We start from the raw sequence: 19929 nt of genomic DNA, 5'->3' as shown, positions 1-19929 counted from the left end.
CTGAGGGAAAACCAGCGCGGAGGCGTGCGCTTCAAAACGGGAGGGGGGGGGGGGGAAACAAAGAAGCCTAACACCTTTTGGTGCAGGATTTATTGAAATAAACAACCACGCGGGCAACACTCGCTTCGAGTTGCCCAGGAACTGTCCCTGTGGCGTTTAGGGGCACAGCCTCCCCCACACCCCCTCAGGAGGAGGTGGGGAGGGGGGAGGGAGGAGGAGCCTCAGCGAAGTCTCGCGAGAGTTCCCCGCGAGCGGCGGTGCCTTCCCCCGCTCTCGCGATCGCGGCCTCCTTTCCGTTCCGTCGCGCGCGGCGGCAGCATGGTGGGTGCGGGCCGGGGCGGGCCGGGACCGGGGCCGGGGCCGGGGCCGGGGCCGGGGCCGGGGGTGGCGATGGCGGCGGCGGCGGGGGCTCCTCCAGCCTCGGGGCGGCCGTTGGGGCCTCGCGGGGCGCTGCGGGCCGTGGCGGCGCCGTGGGGGGGATGGGGGGGGTGGGGGGGTGGCGTGTGGCGCCGCGCTCACCTCTGCCGCTTGCCCGCAGCCTTCCCGGCTGAGGAAGACGAGGAAGCTGCGGGGACACGTCAGCCACGGGCACGGCCGCATCGGTAAGCGGGGGCTGCGGCTCCGCAAGGCCCGCGGGCGGGCAGGGGAGGCCGGGTGCGGGGCCTGCGCGGGCCCGGCGAGCAGCTCCGAGGGCTGCGGCCTGTGCGGGGGGGGCTGCGCCGCGGGGGGGTGCCCCAAATGCTGCGCTAAGATGTTGCCCGTCCCTGTCGGACGGGGTTTGTGAGTTAGCTCGGGTAGTGCTTGGGCGGTAGGTGCTGCCTGAGAACGTGGCTGGGCGACATTTTGAGCTTGTGGGCTGATGCTGCGCCACTGTAAACTCTGGCCCTTCCTGCCTGTGTTTGTCAGCTCGGTTGTGCTGCCACTGGTGTCTTCTCATATTTACACGTGCTAAAGACAAGGTTTTTTTATTTTTTTTTTCTTCTTCTTGTCTAGGGTTAGTCTTTAGTTGGCTTAGCTCGCTGAACTGATATAAATGCAGAAGGATAGGATTGCTATCATCAGATTAATTAGCTTAAGTTGACCCTGCGTTCCTAAGATCAAGTATTACATGTGATATTCTTAGTCTAACCAACTTTGTTCTTCTTTTTAGGCAAACACAGGAAACATCCTGGAGGCCGTGGTAATGCTGGTGGTATGCACCATCACAGGATTAACTTTGATAAATAGTAAGCTAACATTTTAAATACGTGCTAGCAAAGTGCATGTTGCTGAAGCAGAAACAACTAAATTTTATGTGAACCATCAAACTTCCCTACAATCCCATGTATCTTTTTCTCTAACGTGAAAGCTTAATAGCTGAAATCAACTTGTGTCCCCATTTTCTCTAAGCTTAGGGGCCTTTTTTTCTTAAGCCAAGCATCTTTGAGAGATCACTGCAGTAAACTTGACCAAGCTTGCCAGTTACACCGTTGTCCATACTAACAGATGTGCCCACAAAATGTTAAGGAAATCTGAAGCATTGTATAAATCAAAACTACATTCTACTTAGCTGCATGCCGTAGAGGCAAGGCTTGTTTCTCCGCCGAGACTAGAGTCACATCTGAACACTGCCTGTTGTCCTGGTGTGCTAGAGTACTCGGAAAGTAACCACTAATCTTTATTCACTGGCTGTGGCCATTGTTGACTCAGTCAGTTACCGGGTTAGTGACAGGAGCTCTGAAGCTCTTCTTGCAGTACAATCTTGCACTGAGTTGGTTTTGCTCAGAAAATGCAGGATTGGACCACACTCACCATGAGGAGGATTAAGTTGTGAGTTCAAGGGAGAACAGATGCTTAAAGGGCCCTTGCTTTGCATAGCAATGATTATTACACTTAGATACCACATATATTAAAGAAATAAACGTGTAATGTGAAAGTAAGATAAAACTTTACTTTTGATTGTTTTGAGTAAGTAAGATGTTGTATCAGTGTTGATTTGTAGTCCCACCTGTTTAGGATGAATTAGAGATGTGACCTAATGAGGAATGTGTTTTCTTTCACAGTCACCCTGGCTACTTTGGAAAAGTAGGCATGAGACACTATCACTTGAAGAAAAACCAAAAGTTCTGTCCTACAGTCAATTTGGATAAACTGTGGACCCTTGTTACTGAACAGACAAGGCTCAATTACGCAAAAAACCAGGCTGGACTGGCCCCAGTCATCGATGTTGTGCGCTCAGTAAGTTTCTGTTCAGATTCAAATCTGCAGTTTCTGCTCACTTGAAGTGTAACTTAGCTTTGCACATCCAAGTAACAAAATGGTAAGCTATAGATACTCATGCACTGCAGCTTATTTGCAGACTTCTCAGTACAAATTCATGTATCTTAGCATATCAGTAATTAAGCTAGTACTGACATTATGTTTTTTTCCTGTAAAAATGACTTATTTTTGAAAGGTGGTGAAAAATTACTTGTTCAAAATATCACCAGAAGTAGGTATGAAAACGTGATAGAGCTATTCTCACTTCTATAAAGTCACTTCTAGTTCCGAGAATAGAGTCACATCTTTACACTTGCGATTGTTCTGGTGTGCTATCGTTCTCGGACATTAAACTTCTGATCCACATTCACTGGCTGAGATGCTTCATATCTCAGTCAGCCACCAAATCAGTGACACTAACTAGTCTGTCAAGGGGGTAGTGAAACTAACCTACCAAGTAGGTAGATTACCTACGTGTACCAAATACCTCTGCTGTCCAGTCACACCTCTTCTAACAAGCTGTGACTTTAAAGGCTGTAGTATTAACGGGTCTTGTGCCGTGGTTGTCCTTTTTATGCAAAGGACAGGAGTGAAATGAGGGGGGAGGGGAACTATTGCTGTGACAGCTTGCAGAGTAGAATAAACCACACAGGCGCATTGGCACTCTTCAGTTTTACTTTTAAGATGTGCAGAAGAGCCTTCTGCTCTCTTCAGAAATACCAGGATGTCCAGCAGGTACAGAGCGTGGGCCAGACGCAAGTGGGTAGTCAGTAGTTTGTTGCAGAAATGCAGCCAGCCGCTCTGTGCTGTGGGAAGTGGTTGGCAGCTTCTTTACAAGACCTCGGTGTTTTCTGTATGTAGTACTGGGAATATTACAGCTTCCAACATTCTGTTACCAAAACCTTCAATTTACTTTATAGTTTCCACTTCTCTGAGTGAATGCAGCGCCACTAGATCACGTGGGATATTTTTTTCCATTCATACCAGTCTTGTATTGGAGATGGACAATGAATGAGGTCAGCGGTGGTGATCATGGTTTTGTTTTTTAACTGGTGTGTGCTAAAAGACAGGTGTGAATGTAGGAGCCTTTAAGCTGATTATAAACACATAATGTTTGTTTGTTTTTTTTTTAATCTTTCTAGGGATACTACAAAGTCCTGGGCAAGGGCAAACTGCCCAAGCAGCCTGTAATTGTGAAAGCAAAGTTCTTCAGTAGAAGAGCAGAGGAGAAGATCAAAGAAGTTGGAGGTGCCTGTGTGCTTGTGGCATAAAGGCCATTGTTTTATTTGAAGTTTTGAATAAAGACAATGTATAAAATGTGTTGCTTGATAGAATTTTTTGACTTGTTCACACACTGTCCTGACTTCAGTCTTGTGATTTAGTGATTTCTGTCTGTTTCTGATCACTGGTTTGGCTGGTGCTTGCTATGATTTGAAACTGCCTGGCTGCAGCAGTGTCTGGCATGTGAAGAGGAGATACCTTGCTGCTTTATCTTTGCAAGTAGCAATGTACATAGGTTCTTCCTCTGTTTGTGCAACTCCTCCAGTTGGTGATGCTCTCTGGTGACCAGCGGTAGGACCTGAGGGAACAGTATGAAGCTGCCTCAGGAGCAATTCAGGGTGGGTATTAGAAAAAGGTTCTGCACCGAGTGAGTGGTCAGGCATTGGGACAGGCTCCCCAGGGAAGTGGTTGTGACACCAAGCCTGCCTTGCTCAATGACACAATTCGCTTAACTTCATTTTTGCAATCGACTAACCTCCTTTTCAAGTGTAGGGCACGCGATTCCTGAAGTTGCTTCTGTGGGACAAATGGTGCTAGGTAGCTTCAAACACGTACACAGCCAATGAAAAGCAATGCCACAGCTGTAGAGCTGCACTATGTGAATTTCTGTACGTATTTAAAATGATTCTATAAAACATTTGCATTATTGTAATGTCAAAATAGGATTTTGGTTGCCAATGCAAGGGTTGGCCAGGTATGCCAAAGCAGAATCCTTATATGATGGTTAAAATCAAACTGTTACTGTAATGCTCAGCATTATAAGTCCTAAAGTATCCCTAGATGCTACAAATTACCTTCTAGTACACCTGGTACAATCCCAGTTAATGAACTCTTAACCTAGTGTTTGGCATGGATTATTGCAGGGCTTTTAGGGTAGAGTTGACACATTGCATTAAAGTTTGTAAAATACTGAGGTTTTTAAGATCAATATCTCGGTGAGTGCTAGGACGCCTTTATCCTAATGTATTACACTACTGAACTGCTGTCAAAGGTTAAAGCCCGATGAAATACAAGCGTTCACTGGTGTTTACAAGTTGCCTTGGTCCACTCCTGCAGACTGGAGTCTACGTTTATGATAGATGGAGTCTACGTTTATGGTAGACTCCATCAGGTACAGTGTGGGGAGGAGCTGAAAAATGTCTCCCAAGGGGACTACAGGCTGTGGCAGGTGAGAGTCCAGCTTCTGGTTATTTCAAGCAGCTGAGGATGGGGCTGCAAGACGGGTAACAACTGTAAAAGACCAGACCCCAGTGACAGCGATAAGCTTGATTCACACAGGAGCACCCAGTGCACACAATCAGCAAGCGATTCCACGTGGCTAACGCACACAGCAGACGCTGCTCTCAACTCTTTGGAGCGTAATGTTCTAATATGTTAACGCTCTAAGTAACTCTTGGACATTTTATGCAGCTGTACTCAGAAGTTTGCCGGGCCCCCCCCGCTCCGCCCGTGCCCGCCGCCATCTTGCTGAGGCGGGCGCCCTGGTCCCGCCCGCAGCTCTCGGTCGCGGCCGTTGGGCGGCGCTGAGGGGCTGGGGCGGGCGGCGGTGGCCGCGCGTCGCTCCGGGTTCGGGTTCGCTCCCCAGCCGGTCCCCGCAGAGCCGGAGAGTGCTGCCGAGGGCCGAGTAAATCGCAATTTCGCTGCATTTACCGCCTGCTTTTGTTAACCGTGCTAATTTCGCCCACTGGCTCGCCTCGTATTTGTGTGCGAAGTCATCAAGCGTTTGGGATTGGAGCCCCGATTTGGTGATGGTTTAAGATCAGAAATCACACGCAGCGTTTTGCTTTGTCGCTGATTTTTATTCCCCTCCACCCCCTTATTGTTTTGAAACAGTTACTTCGGGAACTGGGGACATGAGGCATGGAGCCTGGTTAATCAGGCAGGCAGGTTTTGCCACACACTGCTGCCTTGGCTGAGCTCCACAGACCCCCAACAAGAAGCTGCTGTGAGGGCTTGTCCAGCACGTTCACTCTCTGTTTTTTCCTCAAAGGACAAAAGGGGCTGCTGCTAATAAAGTAATTCGAGAAGGAATTCTAGGTGGAGCTTGCAAAGTTTATGTTACAACATTTCAAATTGCTGTAGCAATATCTGTGTTTAATTGAAAGAAGAAGATACAAAAAATCACCTGATTGGGTCTGAGAGAACAGAATGCTGAAAATCGAAAGTCTTGCATAGGGATTTTATCCCTAAAATAATATAGCTATGGGAATATACCTGTTACAAACTCCTCCTGTGTGAAATGCATAGGTGCTTCACTGGGAGTTTCAGTCCTGTGATACCTGGCTGCTTCCCTTTGATTTGTTTGCTGTGGCTGTTGCCCTCCAGGGGCTGTCATTGATCTTTTGGTCCTGCAGCAGCTCCCCCAACACTGTGCAGCACCTTTTGTTTTTCCTCCTTGAGCTGATAGGCGAAATGCTAGGGGCTTTTCTCCCTGTTTCAGGTGTGGCTGCCTGCCAGCTGCCTCCCCCTGCTCACCAACCCCATCTTCATCCATTTCTGTCCTGTGTCCTGCCTCTTCACCCTCACCACATCCCTCCAGATGCAGTTACTTGCTTTGTAATTGCAGCTGCTGGACTTGGTGTTTCCCACCAGCCCAGCCAAGTCACTAGTGATGTAGTTGCCTGACTGCTGCTTTGCATACCTGTCTCAGCAGGAAAGTAGCACTTTATCTCCCCCTCATCCTTCCCCCTCCTACCAAAAAACTTGCACGTAGTTTCACACGTTCTGCAAAAAGCATAGATTAAAATGTATGGTAACCTGCTTCTGGCTCATCCAGACAGCTTTGGCCTTTATGGTGATAGAGCATTTCCCAATATTTGGCTTTGTGTTTGCACTGATTCTCTGTGCATTGATACTTTGGTCCTGGGCTGTGGTTTCTCAGACTGAACAATGCGGTAGCCTAAGACCTCAACTTCCTATCGCAGACATGGCATGTTTTTGCAGCTTTTGGTCTGTTTGCTTAGCAACAGCACTTGCAAGAAACAAAGGAGATGGTGCAAGCTGAAAAGCTGTGCTTCCCTAATCACATTCGTCTCCGAAAGATGGTTGATGAAGATGAACTGTAAAAAGTGAGCTCATACAATAAACACTTTCATAATGTTTACTGTTTAAAATACAGGTACAACTACCACAGCTGTTTTCCAAAGGGACCTGTAGTTTTGAAATTCCAGTCACAAGTTTTAGTGGTATATTTGAATTTGTTGAAGTGAATTCAGAAAAATTGATGGATATCTACTTATTTGCATTGGTTCTTAGAAGTGGGCTTTGGGTGTGAGGTATTATGGTGACTTCAACATAAAGTCCAATTTTTCTTAAATAGCAATGACTTCAGGATGCAACAAACACAGAAGGCTGGTTGTGAACTTCTGAGACCTTCACAATTTTGTTTCATTGTAGAAAAAGATCTGTCTGTTAAACAATTCAATTGGAATCTGCCTTGAGATGGAATCCTCCAAGGGAATACATATCTCTGGGATTAGAGTCGCTGTTCTGTGATGGGGAAATCTGAAGATAGCTGCAAGTAAAGTACTGCTGGTGGCAAGGCCACCGTGCCAACAGAGTGGCAGCTACATGGGATTGTGGCCCCAGGAAGGAGGTTCAGTCAGCTGAAAGGGTGATTCCTGGAGGGATGAGACCGTATGTACTTTTCCTTGCAAAATGCAACTTTTTGTATTTTTATGTAAAAGTATGTACATACTTTTTGTATGTACTTTTCCTTGATGCAACTTGCAAAAGTTTCCCTTTGCAGGCTGTGCCTGATTGACATCTTTATACATTTCAGAATCAAGGATAGAACATGAACTGCAAAATACTCAATTTACCTTGGGGAGCTTAGGTTGGCAGGGGGAATGCTGTCCTGCATGTAGAAAATTCTGACTTGGTCCATAATTTGATCTGTGGTCATCTTGACAGGTGAAATTTGAGCACTGTGAAGTGCATTTTATTACATTTCTGTGAAGAAGATTAGCAGAAGATATTTTACATTTCTCAAGGCAGCTTTCTAATGGGTGTTGCTGAAACGATGGAGGTAATGATCAGTTATACTTATCATTATTTTCTTTACCTGCAAGCTATAAAATATTGTGGTGAAATTATAAAAGCATCATTTTTATTGCACAGTTTCAGTGCTTCTGCCAGGAAATGTACAGCGTGTGACAATTCAGGCTGGTAACAGCTTTGTAAGTAGATCAATAGAATAGATTATTTATTCTTTTTTCTTCTTCTTTTTTTCTTTTTTTTTCTTTTTTTATTTTTTTCTTTTTAAACAAAAGTTGCAAGTACTATATAGAGATAATGGGATCATGGTTTGTAAACCTTAAACCACACTTTCCTGCACAACAATCTGCAAAGATATTCTTTTTTTTTTTTTTTTTAAATGGGTATGTGATTTTCAGCTGCAAGGGACTTCCTCTTTCTTCAAAAGGGCTAAGTAAATGTTGTTTCTGAGAACGTGCATCCCGCTGTTGCCTTCTAGTTTGTGCTTGAGCGATCAAGTGTATTGTTAAGTGAAGGGGTTGTCATGAGCCATTTTGTGACTCTCCACGTTTTTGATGTCAAATTTCAGCCAACGGCAGTGGGGACTCTGGATCTGCTGAGGAATTGCTTGGTATGCAAACAGGATCTGGGCAAGAGAGACCCCAGAATGCTACCTTGCCTTCATTCCTTCTGTAAGGACTGTCTTCCAGATCTGATTCAAGGATATAGCTGTATTCCCACTGGATATGAAGTTCTATATGAAGGTAATGTTTAAGAATCTGTTTGGCTTATGCTGTTTGTAAAACAGTATAATGAAAATAGATGTATTGGGAACACTTCTTGTAGCCTGCTCCTCTAAAGCACTACTTGAAAAGAACAAACTAGGAGAATGCAGATTTGTATGAGCAAAGGGTGGGTTGAGAACAAGCCTCCTTCAGGATGTTTTCCAGTCAACAGCAATGCTTTGAATAGAAATGCCACAGTCAGGCAACCTTTACATTTTCCAGAATGGTCTTGGTTGCATTTACCAAGTGTGACATTGTGAATATTTGCTTTGCTTAAAAAATGAATAAATCCTAAAGGAGCATGTAGTAATTTTTATTAGAATATGACTCTTGTGGTGCACTGAAACTCCTGGTGCCTTCCTTTTTTCTTATCATAAATGTGGTTTCACCCTATCTGAATACTTACAACTATAGGACGTACTGTAACTCACCCTAACAAGCTGACTAAAGCTAGTGAGAACAAGAAGCATTTTGAGACTGTGGCTCTTGAAATCTTGAAGTTATCTGCACGGGTTTTTGTAATGATATTCATAGAAAATATGTAACATCTTCTGGAATAGGACTTAAATCACAGAATGCAGTCACTTTAAATGAATGAGGCTTAATTACCATAGGGAAACATTCCAGACTCATTACTAATTTATAAGAAGAGCAAAGGCACGTAGATGACTGGTATTTTCACAGGCTTTGAACTCCAGATGAATAAGTGGCATCATTCATTATCTCTTCCAAAGCAAATTTTAGAAACATGTAGGAAGAGAAGATACTTTCCCTGAGGTGATGATGATCTGACAAGAGAACATAAACTAGGTAAGTTGAGGTTTGAGAAAAAATAGAAACAGTGTTAGGAGGTCACTGTTGAAAGGCTAGCAAAGGAAAAGGGGATAACTTCATGACAAAGGAGAAAGGCTATTCATGGCAGGGTACAGACAGAAAAAGATATTCAGGTGATATGAAGGAGACAGAAGGCAAGGCAGTCATTTTGATTAAATGCCTCAAAATTTTAAATTACCAGACAGAGGTACCTACTTTATAATAAAACAACCACTACATTACTTTAATTTATCCTCATTTGACATGTAAGCTATTCCTTTCTCCCACTTGTTTATGTTTGTGAAGCGGAAAAGGGAAGTTTTGCCACTTGGTGATATTGGATGAAATGCAGCTACAGATTCTCACAAGTCATTAAAATATAAGATAGTTGTTTGAGCACTTGAGCAGGGATCGGGAATTATTTGTCTAGAGCAAATTAGAACAAAGACTAGTTTATTTCTGTATTCTTGAGGTTTCTCCATTTACTTCCTCATTCTCTTGTTGGTGGGGAACTTTTATGGGGAAAAAGCAAGATTAGAGAAATGACTGAGAAAAGAAATAATGAACAGTGATGACCCAGTGTAAATGAAGGGAGGCACCAGGTGCAAAGACTTGATTAATATATGAACAGCAAGAGCAGCAAAAAGAGAAAACCTATGTGTCTCTTAAATCATTGATTGAAACTGCAACCACCATGGGTCAGCCAGGATAAGTTTGTGAAATCTGCTGATGGCATGATGCTAAGCACTGCTTATCTCATCTGCATGTGCAGATGGCACAATACCTGCTCAATTTTCAATGTTATCTTTCAGTATGATTAGACATTTGTGTCAATGATGAATTGTAAATAAAACAAGTGCTAAGCGACTTCAGCTGAGGTGTGAAATATTGTCTGTGAGTAAAATGCATTTGCCACTTGCTATGAATTCCTCAAGCAACATATAAGAATAGAAAAAGTGAACGTGGAGTCAATCTGAGGTTTGCTGCAAATGCATGCTTTAATTTGTGGGTTTCGATATGTCATAGTGTAAGTAGCAGTATATCAACATAAATAGTTTGTTGTTGTTGTATTAAGATTGCTGAAGAGCTGTAGGTAAGTGGTCTGGATATTTGATGGTAGTTGATGTTGGATGCTTACTTTTATACCTGTATCTCAGTCTTAAGGTATGCCCTGAATGAAAGCTCTGAGGTAGACTGAGTTCCTACGGAAAAGCTGCATACGTGTCAGAATTTATTCAAAGCTGTGAGAAGTGAGAGTTTGATAGCAATTTAAATGAAACAAGAAAATAATTTTTGAAATTTGGCTCCTACAGGTGCTTCTAATATAAAGGGGACTTTAAGTTACTCAGTTTTTTACTTCTTTTTCTGCAGGCCAGTGTCACTTTCCTTTTTTTTCCTCCTCTCCTCATTTGGAAAAAAGAATTGCTTTTATTCTTTTCTACAGATCTGCATGATTTTTGCTTCTAGTCTGCTTCGTACATGGGAAGGAAGAGTTTTAAAGAGTGAGACTGGGGATGAGAAAAACAGAAAATTCCTAAATCTCCTGAAATGATTTTCTCAGGCTACTGCACGAATTCTGCCTGTGTACATTGCCACTCACCATGAAAACACACGCAATTGGTTCTTGAGTGATGCATTGGCTTCTTGGGCCTGACCTTCCTAATGAGGACTGAAAACATTCAAAACCAAATTCATCCAGTTTACTCTGCCTATGCCTTCTTTCTGAGCTGGGGGTATGTGTAAAAATAAATTACCCTTTATCTGCAGCTCTTTCTCTCGTTTAGATGTTTGACGATTGATGTTTTTTTAATACTTTCAATATCACCAATGTAATAGTTTCAGAAGTAGCTGAAAGAGAACTGGAGGTCTGTTGTTGTGAAAAGTTCACAATTTGGAAGCCCGTATCAGCTTGAGGGCTGGCTTTTTGTTGTTGTTTTGTATTTCTTTTTTAAAAAAATCACAGGCAACCACTGTTTAAATTGCAAATTAGGCCTTTGAGAACAAGGCAGATGAGAACAGATGTACTAGAAAACCTTGCAGATTTACTCTAACTGATATTAAACCCTAGTATTTCCATTTTGTGACTGAATTAGGTATATCTGACCCCTACGTTGTGCTTCACAGTTGTAAAATGAAGTTAGCAGTTGCCCAGCTTTATAAATTGCTTTGGGAAGTGGTGGATTTAATTGTATTATGTTTTTGTATTGAATTTGTATGTTGGGCTATTTTTTTTCCTGAAGTACTATTTTAAAAACATGCTTTGCCCTTTTGTGCTTCTCTAGCTTGGATAATAAAAGTCGTAGAAAATGGCTGCATAATTTCTTTTCACATTCCATGCATAAGTCAAAAACCATCGACACTTGCTTCTTGTTAGCTTTCTATGCACAGCGAAGGGTTCGAGATCCCCACTTAAATGCCAAGAAATGTGACATGAGAGAAATGCAAACTGAACTGGTAAGACAAACTGAAACCAGACTATTAAAGAGAACAAATGTGACTGTTGACAAGCGTCCACGTGCTGCATTCTATCATTTCCAGCTGAAAATGTAAAGTTTATCTTATAAGATAGATGCTGTGTATAACTGTGGATTCCCAATTGTGAATGGCTCGTTAGCAAGGGACACCCAAAACTCTGCCAAACATTGGTCATGCTTGCATTTACTGTCTTCAAAGTTACCTTCAAGGGGTTTGTTTCAAGAAGGTTGAGCTTGGACTCCCGTGGCTCTAGGCTTTGGCATTAAGAGCATGGTGTACTAGCATAAAGAGGAGCCTCCAGGTGCCAGCACACAATGCCTTGTCTTGTACCAAGTCTGTACATAAGAAAAATACACTTCTGTAGAGTTCTTTAAATTGTATTGAAGCTTAGAGTGGAGTACAATTTGTCCTTCCTGGTGTTACAACTGTCGTATCTAGAGGCCCTAAATAAGCTTGTTTTGATGCAATCATATATGGTAAGTGATGCAATGCATCATTCCTATTAATTCTGAAGGAGAACACCAATTTGCTTTAATTAGATCCACTTAACACAAAATATGTGTTTCGTTTCTAAAACGGGAAGTAAAAAGGTTATTCCAAGGATGGAAACTGTTCATAATGTATTTATTTAGTCATCCTAAAATAGATTTAAGGTTACTCAGCCCTTCTCACACTGTTGTTCAGATGCCAGATCCAAAAGGCAAGTGAAACAATGGGGGGATAGCTAAATATGAAGATGTGAAGTCGGAGGTTGTATTCAGAACTGTTTCCTATAACCTGTAATTGGGTCTCTAAGGAAGTGTAAATTATGTCTGCAGTTTGAGCTGTAGCTAATGCTCTCTGAGAATAATTATTCTGATGGTTGTTGGAGGAAAAAGAACAGAGGAATAGGTGCAACATGTGGACAGCAAGTATAAATGTGGTGTGTATGATAGCTCCAATGTTTGTTTCTTTATGCTAATCAATTCTCAGGATAATAATAGGCTGTTAATTATCTGCATTGATTTATTTCCCAGACAACCAGCTTGAGGGTTCTTTCTGTTTAGGCCTGACCAGACTATAAGACCTTGAAAGAAAACTGTGAGGTGAGGCTTTTGATGTTCAAAAGGTCTTTGTACTCAGTTTCTATACGTGGTGCAGAGGTTAGTTTGCACTTTCAGGGATGATTGCTGCAAATTATCTACGGCTCTTTCACTTACAAATTAGATTGCTGCAATACAGGTGGATTAAAAACTTGAGGGCACTCAGCAAATTTACATCTTTGTGCTTTTACACTGGAACACTCCGTACAGGGGTCGCTGCCGTGATGTCCACTTACTATTCCTTGGGTTCAGTGCAGCGCTGAAGCTTTCACTAACAGAAGAGGAACTGCTGTGGTATGTGAGAAATGTGACCTGCAATACGGTAGGGCTTGAATGGCATACGCTTGAGTGGGCTTTGGTGGCAGAACCCTAATGTTTTCCCAAAAGCTGATTTTGGATATGGTGCTGGAATGTCCAGACCGAGTGTCTGTGTCTGACTACTGGATCCACTGCCTTTGAATTTCTGTTTTCCCCAGCCTGCTCTCTATTCGCTATTGCTGATGGGAGTGCAGGAGTGGAAATGAACACTTGCCTTATGAAGGGCTGCAGACCACTTGAGCAAGGTACAAGTCTGCTGTTGAAGCTGTTCAGGGCTCCAGTGTGTGTATGTATATAAACTGAACACACGCATACTTAACATACACGCTTCTCTAAGCATGTTATTCTCTAGGGCTGGTGTTTTTTGTGGTGGTGTTCAGGTGCAGTAGTCTACTGTGAAAGGAATAGTGGAGCCCTGGAAGGATGTATGTGTAAGACTACTCCTCCACATACCTCATGTGATGAAACTTCCTGGGAGTCTGTTCAGCACAAAGTGGTCTTCAGTGCTTGCTCAATACTACCTGGTAACTCAAATTCATAGAGAACAGCGTATCTGTGGTTTATCCTGCATATCATTCTACAATAGGGTTTTATCCTGCATATCACACTGAAACGGAGCTCAAATCTAACATTAGGATCCTTGCTGGCCTTTCTAAATTTGTGCCCATCCCTTTAGCAATGAAGTCTGGTGTCTTAAACGATCGTTTCAATGGATAAACAGCAGAAATTAATGAACTTATAAAAAAAAATTATGCAAACATTTCTGTCTCCTTCCTCCAATATTGTTTACATACAAACTCTACATATTTTATGTCAACAGCTTTTAGTTTTTTTTTGTATATCTAGAGATTTTGATAACAATAATGGACCTCATCTGGGCATCATGATTGCATCATAGCTGAATTTGGCTCCTGATCTCTTAATATGTCAACTCTGTTGTTTGAATGCTGTAATTCTGTGTTGGATTACTATTTAGATCCAGAAATTGCATCATTCTCATACGTACAAACAGCAAGTCTCTGGGGCTTCTGACTATTCTCCCCTTCACCCACGGTGCTGTAATAATGATATATTTAAATGAGCTGTCTGCAAAGTACAGGTTCTTAAAACAAGTTAGCACAGTTGTTTAGAGGTAGCAGTGAGGAAGTAAGGCAAGAAAAATACTTAGGGAATGGTCTGCAAAGTGTGTTGAGGGAGTGAATGGTGTAAGACCTGCTGCTGCCTGAGCCTGGAAAAGCTCTACTCCTCCCTTCTGCACGCTTGCTCCAGGTTATTCTGATGACTGAGAGAAGACCCAGGCAAGAAGGGAAGTAGGATGCTGCTATTTATTCTCTCTATGGGATTTTTATTTCACCACTTCAGGAAAAATACAACCAAAGCAAGTTAAGAGAGGCCTGAATGAACCTCAGAAAGGTGAAAGCAAGAAGGAAGGCGAGAGAAAAATACAATGCACTTCATAGTGGGCCAGTACATCTCTTTGACCTGCTGATTTGTCGGCATTTCTTGCTGAAGAGGGGGGAGCAGCCCCACGTACCCTGTGGAAGGTGCAGCCACTTTTGTCTGCAGTACGGCAAAGCCTGATTCCAGGGAGCGCGTTGTGTGTGCGGTTCTGCTTAATAACCCTCTGCTTCCTGACAGAAGTGACTTTGTGGGCAGCTAAGTGACACTTTATCCAGAGGACAGGTAAGGGGTTTCTAGGAAATTGTGCTTTACCTTGAGCACAAACAGAGCAGCATGCTCTCTTTGTGTTGTTGAAGTAGCTGCTGCTTGTGGCTATTTGTAAGTGTCTGTGTAACGTTTACTTAATTTCAGGACAATTGCTTCACAAACCATTCTGTAGTGTATTTATTGTGCCAAACTATCATTAGATTTTGCAGGAAATTTGTATCGAAAAAGGTTGGGCATTTCCAGGGAGCAGAGATTTTGATTAAATGGAAAAGGAAGGAAATGAGAAGTCCAATTAGCTGAACAAGTGTGATCTCCAAAGCTACCACATTCAGGGAATCCCCCTCCTAGCAAGATGCAAATGTCTTCTGTGCTTGTAATGGAGTCTTAAAAAATATACAATTCAGTATTAGGACAGGTGAAAAGGTGCTTGCTGGTTACTGCTTGTACGAGTAGGAAACTGTTTCCAATACAGTACTGCCATGGTGTCCCCATTATTTTTCCTGTTAACTTACAATGTTTGTTCTGATTTTTTTTTTTTATTTTATTTTATTCCTTTAAGCTGAGAGCTATACATGCTTTGTGTGTTTTCAAGGGAGTTTCAGAGGCGATAGCCCTGTAATTCAAAGTTACTTGGATATTTGAGACGCTCTTGGCATTTACACAACCAGAGCTGTACTTCATTTGATGGTCTGTGGTAGTGATTCTAACGTGATGTTCTGACCTATGTGTGTGACTTGCTCCATGGATATTTTTGTAACAGCACTGATTTCAGTAGCAAAGCTATGATCTCAAACATGGGGGAGAAATGGTAACCTGGCATCCTGAGCGTTGCTTTTAGATATCCCCAGATATTACTCAGCAGTTGTGTCTTGTACCCTCAAAATGGTGACTGTTCTAAACTTCCTAATACCACCAGGCTTCTCAGTATGTTTCAGGAGGATTCTGTGCAGAACTGAAATCTGTGCATGAAAATATGTTTTCTTAAGGTGAAAGGTATTGAAGTTTTCTTTAAATAAAATTAAAGAGATAGTATTGTCTGTTCTTAAATTAATGTATTCTTTATACAATGTATTTCATACTTCACTGGTTTGAAACAGATTAGTACAATTTAAAGTTCAAGCGAACTAGCCTAAGGCTGTGAGCATTACATTAAATATCATTCAGCTGGTATAATTTGATTTAACATTCTGCACTAACTGGATAGCCTTGGAATGTAATAAAATATGTAACTTCAATATTAACTTTTTTAACCTTACGAGGAGGAATCAAGGAAGTTGTTCCTCCTGTGGCAAAGTGAAGGAGTAACTGTGACAGCCATGCATTTCTTACTTGATAGACTCACCTGTTGCTAATTTCCTCTTCAGTCAATTTGTGGCGTACTGCGCAGTCTCAGTATGGAGGTTTTCTCTTTACATTAGCCAGATCAAGGACTGGCACTGCTTGGACAGTGCTGTTAGGGGAGTAAGACACTGGTTAAAGGTCTCAAAGGGCTAGAGGCAATTCCCTGTAAAGTCAGGAGATGGTTTCCTATCACTGCACCAAGAATTAGAGCATGTCCTATGAGACTTACTTGAGAGGCTGCCTGTAAAGTAGGATTTTTGCTACCTAGATTATCAATCAAAATATATCCATGTATTCCTGCTGCTGCAATTAAAACGGAGTTGCTTTGCAAGGTGCTCACATAGAAACTTGAAAACGGTTTCACCTTGTAGGAATTAGCACTGCAATTCACTGATGCTTGTAGTACGCACCTTTTGCAAGGAGTAGGAGGGCTCTGTCTGTGTAACACATCTCGTCTTAAGTACTGCAGTGCTCCTGCCGTGGTTACATTTCTCTAGAGAACCGAGCTGTTAATGGAATGTGTAAAAGACACAGAACCATAATTCGGGGAAGCAGAGGGAGGTTACAGTGCGACTAATATAAAAGCATCTCATTGTCCTAGGGTGTAACAGATGAAGGTGATTAGCTTCAAGTATTGTAGGTAAGTAAGATACCCTCTTGGCTGCATTCCTAATATTAAGGATTCAAAGGGAAGGAAGTTAGACACTTCTACAGCTTTTTGCTGTCACGGCCATCTTTATCAAATGAATTTTTTAGCCTCTTTGTAACTCTGTCACCAGAACACCCTTAAACAGGTCTCAAGTTACACACCCAGGAGATGAGCAAAGCACTGGCAGCTGCTTGCGTTGCCCTTTTCCCCAGGGGAGGCTTGTAGCTGAGTAGCACAGCCACCTGTGGATACCACCTGCTTCTCTGCACGCCTGGTGGAAGCAATTCTATCTAAGATGTCTTCTTTCGAAGGAGATGCAACAATGCAAAGTTTTTTTTTTTTTTTTGTTTTTTTTTTTCCCAAAGCATTTATGAAAGAAAATGAGCTTATTGAGGCATCTGACTGTATAGTGCTTTTGTCAGAAGTGGTAATGTAGGAAGGGCTTTATGTGTCTCTGCAATTTGTTAAAAATAAAAGTAGCCCAGATCTGAAACTGGTAGGCATGCAGGGTTAGAACTGCGCTTCTGGTCAGGGACTGTAGGAGCTGTGTTGCAAAGGCAGGTGACACCAAGCTGGAAAACGTGAGTGTCTCTGATAACCATCTAATGTGTAGAGTAACAGATTCAAGATTTGTTTTATCTCCAAGTCACCTTCCTTATTTCAAAATAATTTTAGTTAAGGCGAGAGCATATTGAATGGTGTCAGTTCAGTAAAAAGTTGTAATTGATCTTGCTTTTTAAAAACTTGCTTTAAGTGAGTTTGCATCATTTAGTCATGGAAAATATTTCTATTAGTTATCATGAATGGATCGCTTGACAAGGTGAGAGTAGCGTTAAAATTCTGTTCTCAACAAAATGGAAAGACTTAGATATAAAAAACACTCGATAAGATAAGGTAAAAATAGACTGATACCACCACCTCTAAGGGTTTGGATTCACATCTACACTAGTTTACAGCAATGTGGTCAGAGACAGACATCACTTTTCAAAAAAAACACTAGATCATCTAGCAGAGTGAATTCTAGCCCCAGAAGTCTAGGAATGCAATAGCAGAGACACAGAAATGCAGTTATACAGTTATGGACAACTTCTGGAATGGTGCTGGTAGTTCTCAGCCCAGTCACACCGTACCTAATGAAGGGGGAGCCAGATTTTGCTGCTTATGCTGCTCGCTTTGCTTTGCTTCAGGGGTGTCAGTGGAACACAGTCTGATCACTTTGTGTCACTTGTGGACTTGTTGTAGTGGACGTTTTGCAATTCTGACTTTTACTTAGGCAACTTTAAACTTTTACATTGACTTTTTATTTCTGTTAACATCTTTTTACTCCTCTCTAAGACTTCAATTGGAAAGCATGCTGTGCTGGAAAACTAGTATTAGGCAATGTGCATTTTATGCTTTGGTATACCTCTGGTAATGCAAAGCTGATCTAGAAGAACTGTAGCTAGTATCAGAAAGCACAAGTAGCAAGACTCTGTAACAAAAGTATAAAGCTTAAGGTGCACCTCAGCTTTTATCAAAGCTTCAAGCCCTGATGAATTCGTGGGAATTTGGACATGTGGATATCCTTGATAAATACTGAGATAAATCACCTGAACCATAGTATATTTCTAGGGATTTTGTTGCTTTGTTTTTCTTCCGTTTGTATTGAACTAGATCTAGCCACAAGTAACTTAAGGCTTGAAGAATGCCTCTAATTTCCTGGAACTAAGTGTTGGTTTGATGTTAAAAAAAAAAAAAAAAAAAAAAAAAAAAAGCCAGCAATACTTAAGTGTGGTTTATATCATTTCCTGGTTCACATGGCTGCTGTGCGTTGTTTAATTTAATTATTTATTTTAAGTGCAGGTATCCTTTCCTGCCCTGTGTGTAAACAGACCTGCTTTGCAAGAGATGTAGTTGAAAATTTCTTTCTCAAGGACTTTCACACTGATAATTCAGCTATGGCAAAGGTAAGTGAAAGCCACTTAGTAGGGTGCTTTGTGAGTCGTTAAAACACCACCAAAGTGACATTGTTGGATGAGCAGAACAAATTGTATACAACAACAGACTCTTACATTTTGCTTTTGCAGCACTTTAATTGCATCACTGCAAGGGATGGACCTACTGCCTTCATATTACTCTTCTAACTTTATTTGAAGAACGATTTTGACTGCTTATATATTATAACTATTGTTTCTATATTGTTTATACATTATCTAGAAGATAATGGATCTCTTGGAATTCTCATTATTCTGTTTCTGCTCTCTACACAAAGTAAACAGAAACAAATACTATTGGCTTAGTGGTTACACCAAGATTACCCTTTAGATCCTACACGGGATTATCATTTTCTGATCGTCTGTTTTAATCATTTAAAAAAAAAAAAAAAGGTCACATCACATTTTAGTTTCTCATTGGGGAATGGATGCAAAAGATGATTGTGAAGCATAAGATTACTATCTTGGCCAGGTATTGACACTGTACACAGATGGGTTTTACTTGTGTAAAATACCCAGATGACAAGCAGGTCTATTCTCACAATACTTTACTTGCTGCTTCTTTGTGATGCCAGGAGAAAGGCAGAGGAAGGTGTTGATCTCTGATCCATCTATTGCAGTACAGTATTATATTATTTGCATGAGTAAGAGAAATTTCAGAATGTGGTAGGAAACTTGTCAAAACTAATCTGTAATCTGCTGACTGCTTTAGCCAAAGTGTGCTCCAAAGCAAAGGACTAGTACCCAAGAGGCAGGGATGTTGGACTTCACCTTTTGAACCAGATCCTGGACGTCTGTCTCTTGTGTGCTTTTGTTGATTCTGAAAGAAACTGGATAGCTGCATTAGGTATTCAGTTTCAGAACCACTGGGTAGAGGGGAACACTTTTGCTATAATGTAGGATGGAAGCTGTATCTTTCCAGTCCTCTGAACTGCCATCGTTATATATGTGTTGGGATTTCTTAATTATCATGACTCACTTCATTTACCTTTCAATGACAATTGGTGTAGAAACAAAATCAAATGAGGATATCTAATATCTTCAAAAGAACTATATTTTTTTTTTTAGACCTTCTTTAAAAGAAACTTTTTCTTTTGTGTAACCTTGTAGGAGTCCTATGAGGAGTTCAGTAAAGCAGAATTCTTACTGGAGCACAGGAGTACTCTAGAGGGACTTGAGAACCCTCCTGATAGTTTTGGGCTTGCTTCCTTTTTATTGACAGTCATGTAAGAGTAAGCCTTGCTTACTGCCTTTTAACCACCCTTCCCTCAAAAACAAAGCTATGAATGATATCAGAGAAGCACCAACTCATCCAATTGAAGCACAGCCGA

At 41.8% G+C, this 19929-nt stretch overlaps 2 protein-coding genes across 6 annotated transcripts in view; both read left to right on the top strand.

Moving 5' to 3' along the window:
* Window positions 1–235: 235 nt before the first annotated feature.
* RPL27A (ribosomal protein L27a) lies at window positions 236–3555 on the top strand. The gene is made up of 5 exons (XM_082760429.1): window positions 236–321; window positions 539–602; window positions 1151–1226; window positions 2043–2217; window positions 3381–3555. Exons 1-5 carry the CDS (start codon window positions 319–321, stop codon window positions 3507–3509), a joined length of 447 nt encoding a protein of 148 aa, XP_082616555.1. The 5' UTR covers window positions 236–318; the 3' UTR covers window positions 3510–3555.
* Window positions 3556–7487: 3932 nt separating this feature from the next.
* Window positions 7488–19929, top strand: part of TRIM66 (tripartite motif containing 66) — a 44594-nt gene continuing 32152 nt past the window's right edge. For 2 of the 5 annotated variants that reach the window (XM_082762509.1, XM_082762508.1), the window contains exons 1-2: window positions 7975–8258; window positions 18468–18571. In XM_082762509.1, the coding sequence (XP_082618635.1) occupies window positions 8039–8258; window positions 18468–18571 (324 nt within the window). In that variant the 5' untranslated portion in view covers window positions 7975–8038. Of the gene's footprint in view, window positions 7547–7919; window positions 7949–7974; window positions 8259–18462; window positions 18572–19929 lie in introns of those variants that run through there. The other 3 variants (XM_082762510.1, XM_082762511.1, XM_082762512.1) reach the window with 3 other exon arrangements.

Source organism: Aythya marila (genome assembly GCF_965140915.1).
Source record: "Aythya marila genome assembly, chromosome: 5".
Taxonomy (NCBI): Eukaryota; Metazoa; Chordata; class Aves; order Anseriformes; family Anatidae; genus Aythya; species Aythya marila.
The sequence above is the reverse complement of the archived record's forward strand: the minus strand, read 5'-3'. Positions and strand labels throughout refer to the sequence as shown.

Bases quoted from the DNA above. Each gene is read 5' to 3' on its own strand.
- RPL27A (XM_082760429.1), top strand. The intron at 603-1,150 runs GTAAGCGGGGGC...TCTTCTTTTTAG, and splicing joins CCACGGGCACGGCCGCATCG to GCAAACACAGGAAACATCCT. The intron at 2,218-3,380 runs GTAAGTTTCTGT...TAATCTTTCTAG, and splicing joins TCATCGATGTTGTGCGCTCA to GGATACTACAAAGTCCTGGG.